The sequence below is a fragment of the Gossypium hirsutum genome, chromosome D13 (genome assembly GCF_007990345.1).
Source record: "Gossypium hirsutum isolate 1008001.06 chromosome D13, Gossypium_hirsutum_v2.1, whole genome shotgun sequence".
NCBI lineage: Eukaryota > Viridiplantae > Streptophyta > Magnoliopsida > Malvales > Malvaceae > Gossypium > Gossypium hirsutum.
Genome location: NC_053449.1, coordinates 1,063,154 through 1,071,501, shown reverse-complemented (window position 1 = coordinate 1,071,501; position 8,348 = coordinate 1,063,154). Strand labels below are relative to the sequence as shown.

At 31.0% G+C, this 8,348-nt stretch overlaps 1 protein-coding gene and 1 long non-coding RNA gene across 2 annotated transcripts; both read left to right on the top strand.

The window, feature by feature from the left end:
* The first annotated feature begins 4,442 nt into the window (after window positions 1-4,442).
* On the top strand, window positions 4,443-5,070 carry LOC107919816 (uncharacterized). Its single transcript, XR_001690459.2, has 2 exons — window positions 4,443-4,688; window positions 4,977-5,070. It is a non-coding gene; the product is annotated as an uncharacterized lncRNA (long non-coding RNA).
* Window positions 5,071-6,935: 1,865 nt separating this feature from the next.
* LOC121225460 (uncharacterized) lies at window positions 6,936-7,988 on the top strand. The gene is made up of 2 exons (XM_041109778.1): window positions 6,936-7,444; window positions 7,709-7,988. Exons 1-2 carry the CDS (start codon window positions 6,936-6,938, stop codon window positions 7,986-7,988), a joined length of 789 nt encoding a protein of 262 aa, XP_040965712.1.
* Window positions 7,989-8,348: the final 360 nt, after the last annotated feature.

The following is an 8,348-nucleotide window of genomic DNA, read 5'->3' as shown; positions in this document are numbered from 1 at the left end:
AATCGATCTTATATCTTTACCATAACGGTCCTAAATATATATATTTAACAATTGAAATTTCTTTTACATAAAATGAATGAGTAGAAATTTTAATTTATGTCAAACTTGACAAGTATGATCTACATGAATAGAGCATGAAATATGACGGTTGAATTGTTAAAATCTTAATCATATAAAAAGTTATGGAAAGATATAAAACCTTTTAAATTTTATACCGATGTAAGTGGATCTCTTCCCGAATATATACATACATTTTTATTTGTACTTTATAAAATATTTTTCTATGAAAATATCTAGAAGCAATATTCATATCAAATGCATATTCTTATATAATATTGATTCTTGAATACATGAAAAACAACTAATCATAAAATTATTTTATTATTTAAATTGTACGTGAATTAGGTATTACCATTTATTTCCAAGGATAGATCGTTTGAAGAAGAAATTTCGAAAGACAATATCGCTGAAACAGAAATCCAAAAATGGCATGTGGAAATTCTCCAAGTACAGTGCATCAAATTACATGAAAGACAAGAAGAATTAGAAGCAAAAATGAAGCAATTGAAAGGAGAATTGGATGACGTGAAAAAAAAGATAAAGAAGACAGAAGATTTGTTACTCGATAGACGATCTAGCTCGAAACTGTTAAAATAACTCTCAATTGCACTACATTTGCTCATCCAACTAATGTATTCATAAAAGTAATTAAAAATATTTGTAATCAAATGGTTTGTAAAAATAAATATGAAAATATATTTTAATATAGAATAAACATATTAAATTAAATGATATATATAATTCTTAACATCTAATTCTATTGTGAAAGTATATGAAAATTTTTAAGTTGATATAATGTTTAGAACTACTCATAATTCCCCTTAACCTTTAAACATGAGGATAAACGGCTTCAGTATGCTTGAATCTATATCTTCCTATACTAGTAACAATATCAATACTGATCGAACTATAATCTTTTAAAAGAATTTAAAATTATATATATCAAGATAATGAATCTTACCCAACAACATTCCAAATTTATATTATATAAAAATAATAATTAAAATACATTTAGAATATGTAATTTTACTGTAGCCTAAAAACACTTCAAAATGTATCTCCGCACTGCATATATATATAAATAGATATGTATACATGTGATGTTTCTGTTACTTCGAACCAATTCTTGCCATGTGTCTGAACTAGATCAATCCATTTAATGTTAGGAATCATTGAACATCTTAGTCCTTGTGTTGGGCTTCTAGGACATATGCTTTTCTTTTTCTTCCTTTTAGCTGCAACTTTACTTGGAAATTTATGATGAAAAACTGACAGGTGGCATATACATCTGACGCTGAGCCGAATGCGGTTTTAATTGCACGAGATAGAAAGGCAGCTGCTCAATTAATTCAGCGGCTGCTTTTCTACTTCCCTCCAAAGTCTGATGCGGATCTGGACAGGTAAATGGAAATGCAGGTGCTAAGAGCACGATACCGAAATTGGATAATTCCCATACCATATTATCATAAGAAAAACATCCATTCATGTATTTTGTAGGCTCATTTGTCATTGCAGTCTCTCCCCTTTCTCCTACATGAAAGACTTGTCAGATATTGACTTTATTTACTTCTCATTTTCCCCGTTTTATTCAGCTACCTTCTCGGTGATAAGACGATACTTAAAGATGCTGGACTCAAGGGATTGAAGGATGTGGAAGCTTTGTCCCCGCCTCCTGAAAATGGTTCAGCTCAGAAATACCCTGGGGATGTCAGTTACTTCATCTGTACAAGACCTGGGAAAGGCCCTATTCTGCTTTCAAATGACAAACTGGCTCTTCTTGACCCAGAAACTGGACTTCCCAAGTAAGAATTGCCATACCTTCTCTGTGCAACTTTGGTAAAACTTATCTTCAAGGAGAGTTGAATGTCTCTGAGCTGCAAAAGTGTCAGATAGGTTATTTCTTCAGCTTGTTTTCGTTTTATTTATGTATTTGTAGTTTTCTTTTTTCGCGCTTATGTCCAATTGAGGTTTGAATCCTCACCATGATTGAAACGATAATGAATAAACTGGTTGCTTTATTGACCCTCTAAACCGCTGCTATTTCCTTGTAATTTCCAATTGGTAATGCAAAAGACTTGAATTATGTTGAAACATTGTTTTAATTCTTTTGTTCTTGAAAAAGTTGATGGTTCCAACGTAAGCCATTCCTATCTTTGCTTGACCCAATGTATCAACTTTTTTTTTTTTAATTTGAAAAATATATATTAAAAGTATCACCTTACTTATTCCTTTCTAAATTTTAATTAAAGCACGTAAAAAACAGTTTCTCATTTAAAATGTCAATTGCCAAAACATAAATCTGCATGCCTTTGAATTATTTATTATTCATTAAAATAAATGAAATCAATAAATTTTATTACGATTGTTGACACCATTTTTTTGATTGAAAAACGGGGTCGACTTGGGTTTTGAAAAAATGAAAACGAAAATGGGAGTCGCCACCAATCCTTTTTGATAAGGTGTGATCGGGTCACCTTGAAAAATGGTTGTTTTTAATAAACAGTTTGATTTTATTAAAACAACAGTTTTGGTCCACGAAATTCAGAAAAACAGGTTCGGGAGTCGGTTACGCACGAGGAAGAATTAGCACCCTCGATACGCCCAAAATTGGTACCTAGTTGATTACTTAATGTTTTGATGTCGAAAATTAAAAACTAGGAAGAATTTTTAAAAATACGATCCTAAAAACTTTTGAATAATATGAGTTGGAATTTAAGATTCTCTTGTTCTAAAAAAATATTATATCCAGCACCTTAGGATATGATACTTTAAACACTAGGAACCAAGATCACCTTATGATTTCCAAAACTCGTATTTTGAAATTTTAAAAGGATATCAAGCTATTTGGCTAAACGAGAAATCGAAACCCAACACATTAGGGCACGTTTACTCGAATTTCCAAACGCAAAATATTGCCTTTATTTAAAAAAATCCTAATCTCGAGAAAACGACATGTCATATCCAATGCTTTAGGACACAACGTATCGAATTCCCGATATGAGAGTACATGCCGAAAAATTTATTTATTTAAAAAGACTTTTAATTATCTCGGGTTTAGAAAAGGGATCATGCCCAGTAAGTTAGGACACGATCTTTTCTTAATTCCCGAGATCGTTTAAAAACTTGAATTTGAAAATATTCACGTGTTTAAATTTATTGTGGAAATCGAAACCCAGTAAGTTAGGGCACAACTTTTCAAATATCTAAACACGAGATTTAATTTATTTGAAGTGGATTTTGATATATTGGGCAAAATGAAACACGATGCTAATATGTATTGCGATATATATAAAAAAAAATATGTATGTGAATTATAAAATATAGAAAATACGTAAGAAAAATATAGATTTTAAAATATAAATAATATGTATAAGTATATGTATATATATATAAAAACACGTACGTACACATGTATATATATTATAAAAGTTTAAATATGTACATATAATAATAAAAAATGGGTATGTGCATACATATATATTACATAAAATAAAAGATATAAGTATGTATATCGTAAAATAAAATAGTGTAAGTATGTATATATATATGTATAAAAAAAGACGTATATACATATATTTTATAAAAATGAATGATGGATATAGACGTATATGTATGTATGTATGTATAACAAAACATATGTATGTATATAAGCTAAAAAAACGTGTCTATAAAGAGATATATAGATATATATAATAAGATGTAAATATATAATAAGATGATATATATAAATAGTTATAATAGTAATAATAATAGGAAAAATATATTCAAAATTTAAATAAGTAAATATAAATAAAATATAACAATAACAATGTAAAACTAAATGATATAATAATGGTAACGTAAATATACATATATATATAATGGGAAAATATAATAATAATAGCTAGATTAGTTAATAAAATAACAAAAATAACAAAATGGGTCAATTTGTGATAAAAATAAAATTTAAAGGTTAAGACTATAATAAAATGCACAAAGGAGGACCAAAATAGAAGGGCGTGAAAGGGCGAAGGACCAAATGGGTAATAAACCCGATTTTCAGGCCACGCGTCCCTTCCTCAGGGGCCCAACTAATTGAGGATCAAATTAAAAAAGGGAACAAATCCGTGGTCCAAATTAAAATAGGAGAAAAAAGACAAATGGTCCAAATTGAAACAAACCGAAAATGCGGAAGGGCCTGAAGCGAAAATAACCCCTTGATAGAAAACACGCGGATCCCCTGAGTTGGGTCGGGTCGACGCGCGGGTTATGGGGTAAAACGACGTCGTTTTGGGGCCAGATGAAGCGGGCCAAAATGGCGTCGTTTCCAGGCGCTATAAAAACCAAATTTTTTTTCAGATTTCTCATTTTCTTCACTTTTCTTAAAAAAGAAACTCAAAAACTCTCTCAAGCCCTTTTGGGCAATCCGATTTCTGGCCTAAGGTCCGGCCGTCGGCCACCGCGCCGGTGACCGGTCGCCGGCGATGGCGCCGCCGTCCGCGGTAGCCAAAAAATTCAAAATAGCCCACTTTGTCCCCTTTTTCGAGTAAGGTTCGTATTCGAGGCTAGAAAAGCCGAAATCCCAGCAAAAAGAGGCCGAAAATGGAAGAGACCCTTCGATTCTTCCTCCTCTCCTCAGCCGAAATCAGGTAAAACTCTCCTCTTTATTTTTTATTTTATATATTCTTATGTATATTGATTAAATGAAAATGAAAAGAGAAAGAAACAATGTAGAAAACTGAAATAGAACGAAAAAAAGAAAAAAAGAAGTCGGAAAAATCAAAGTAAATCACCTTATAAAAACTTTTTTATTTCTTGCAATTTTTCCCAAAGCCGAACCCCCTTTACATGTTGTTAGTTTCGGCTCTTATAGCCGATTGTTTTTACATTTTTTTTCCTATTTGGTTGCCTTTCTTTGTTGTTGCGTGTCTTTGCAGGAACTTGATGGAAGTGGTTGGTGGTGGTTGCGGCGGTAGCAGGGGGCAGGTAGTAATGTGGGTGGCGGCCAAGAGCAGGTAGGCTAGGGTTTCAGTTTTCTGAAACCCTAGTTTGACTGGGTTCTAGGCCTGTTGGGTTATTTGGGGTTAAAATGGGCCTGTACAACGATGAACTTCAACAATTAATTTACTAATTTGATCAATAATTAAAGACAAAATTATTTTAATGTCTAGGTTGCTATGCATTGAGTCGATGGTGAATTAGGCATTAAGAAAAGTAAGAGAAAATGATTCAATTGCTATATATTACAATAACATGTGTGCAACAATGTATATTTGTTTCATTAAAAAAGAATGGAGATTAAACATGTCAATCATTAAGACACAAAAAAGTTATAGTTTATTAATAGTTAATTGAGTTGATATATTTATTTAAGAAATTTAATAGTTTATTAAATTGATATATTTAATTTTAATCATTAAAAATTATTTTTATTTAATAAAATATTATTAATATATTTTCTTGCTTGAAATTAAATATTTTATTAAAATGATATTTTAATTAATATAATTTTTATTTAATAAATTATAGTTAATAGGCTTGCTTATATGAAATAGTTAAAATTTTAAACAAATATGTTGTTATAAAGAACTATGGATGTTGTTGTTATAAATGAAAAGTTGTTACTGAGGGTTAGAATAAAACACAAAAAAAAAAAAGATTCTACTAAAAACTTGACTGTTGTAGTAAAATATTGTTATAGTGGGTAGTTGTTATAGGTAACTTAACTATATTTAATGCATTGTGTGTATACATATGGTTAATTTTATGATGTAATCTAATAAATTTTTTATTAAAAAAAATTTTAAAATTATATATAAATTTTAATTTAATGTGTAATTCAATATATCAAACTTTAACGGTTTTGGTTTCCTCTTTCAACAACAATACTTTTGCTAGAAGTATTTATTTTTTATATTTTAATGAATACTTTCATGATTCCTCTTAAAGAACCAAGCTAAATATTTATTCTTCCAACATAGTCATCTCAGCTTGACCCCATCTATCAACTTTTCTTTCCATTTGAAAATATATCTTGAGAATGCCAATTGCGAAAAGATAAAACGTAAAACTATTATATTTATTTAACTTCAAAATAATTAAATTTATTTATTTATTCAATGTATAATTGTATTAAAGTAATTATATTTGAGATTTTTTATCTAATTTTTTTAAGATATTACAATGAATTTATACTCAAAATACACGGAGAGAAGAAATTTTATGTTTTAAAAAATGAAGTATAGAAATATTTTAAGAAATAATTCTTTAAAAATATTTTTTACCAAAATAATTGTAAATAAAATAATTTTTTATATTATTTGTTATAATTCCTTTTTTCTGGATGGGATACAATAGTTGCTTATTACGATGAACTTTAACAATTAATTTATTAAATTGATTAATTAAAGAAGGAATTATTTTAATGTCTTGGTTGCTTGCAATGTTAGGCTATCATCGAATGAGCAGTGGATTAAGCATTAAAAAATGTAAGAGAAAATGATTCGATTGTTATATATTACATGTTTGCAATGAAGTATGTATTTTCTATTGTTTCACTAAAAAGGAATGGAAATTCAACATGTCATCCATCACCACCCCTTGTCATTGTCATTCATTAAGAGGGGAGTACATTAGCACGGTGCAGAGGATGTCACAGGTACTTAATCGGTCCGACCTATGGTTGCGAACGTTGTTGGTATTTTATTCATAAATCTTGTCTTGATGAGCACAAAGCAGAGGTACAATGTTTCTTTCATCCATGCCCTCTTACCATCTCCACTGGTGGTTTTCGTAATCGTTGTTTTGTTTGTTTTGAAGATATTTTTTTACGATTTTCCTATTAATGCAAGTTAAGTTGTATGTTTCGAGCGCATGTGGAATGCTCCCTAAAGCCAATGGTAGAATATTCAGATGAGGAGTACACCATTCAACATTTCACTCATCTTCATCCCTTAAAACTTGTTGATTCCAACCAGAAAGATGAAGTGATCTGCTCCATTTGTGAAGAGCTCTGCTCTTCTTCTTCTTCTTCTACCTACGGTTGCATGGAATGCAAGTTTTTCCTTCATAAATCTTGCATGAAGAGCATCCCGCAACAGTTGATCAATCATCACATCCATCCATGCACTCTCATATTCATCACATATCCTTACGGTAGAGACGAATGTGCTTGTTGTGGTGAACGTATTGTCCCCCGCATGAAGTTCAGCTGTGGAGCATGTGAATTCGATCTCCATGTCAAATGTGCCCTATTTCCCACCATAGACTCTGAAGATGCCAAAGAGATCCAACATTTCTCTCACTCGCATACACTAGCTCTTGTCCAAAACGATGAAGAATATGGCAGCGAACGTCGTTGTGTAGCATGTGCACAGATTTGCTTAGCTCCCGCACCAACTTTCAGGTGTAGCAAATCATGCGACCACTTCTTTTTAAATAAATCATGCTATGTTAAATTACCTTACAACTCTATAAATTTTAAGTATCCTTTTCATCCCAAACACCCTCTCACTATCAAATCCCTTCCATACAATGATCATATCCGCACTTGTGATGCATGTTTCTGAGGCATTGATTCAACTCTCTTAGCATATAGCTGTCAGAAATCTGAGTGTAAGTTTAACCTTCATTTGGATTGTTATAAGCTGCTGCCCTCTATTACGTTTAGTGGCCATCAACACCTTCTCACTCTCTATGAGAAAACAGCCGATGTTACTTGCCATCTTTGTGGTGTAAACTACCATAACTTCGTCCTTCGATGTGTGCCGTGTGACATTAACATCCATTTCCAGTGTCATCCTTCAGCACCTGAAACAATAAAGTACAAATCTCATCTCCATCCTTTAACCCTTACAAAGTCTCCTTTTGAATTTGAGCTGAACTCGGTGAAGAAGAGGAGGAATTTTATTGTGATGTTTGCAAGCAAGAAAGAAACCAAAGAGAGTTGATTTACTATTGCGCCGAGTGCAAATTTATTGCTAAAGTCAAGTGCGTGTTTTTTTGCGGTTAGTATAACTTTTATCATTCAAATTAAACATTCAATTGAATTATTTTTAATTAGAAGTTTATCTTTTAAAATATTTGCATACAAAAACTTACATTAAAAGTGCTAACGAAGAGTTAGCTACTTGTTCATTTGAGTTAATTTTGGCACATATATCTTTGTATTGTTCACACACGCATATATACGGGAGGGATCCACTTACCCGGTATAAAGCTTAAGTAGTTTTACACTCTTCTTAACTTTTTAAATAATTAATATTTTAACAATCCAACCATTAAACTTATCATATATTTGTTCTTGTCAT

Coding starts and splice junctions, on each gene's coding strand:
- LOC121225460 (XM_041109778.1), top strand. CDS start 6,936: ATGGTAGAATATTCAGATGAGGAGTACACCATTCAACATTTCACTCAT. Junction 7,445..7,708: donor GCTCCCGCACCAACTTTCAG/GTGTAGCAAATC, acceptor TATTACGTTTAG/TGGCCATCAACACCTTCTCA.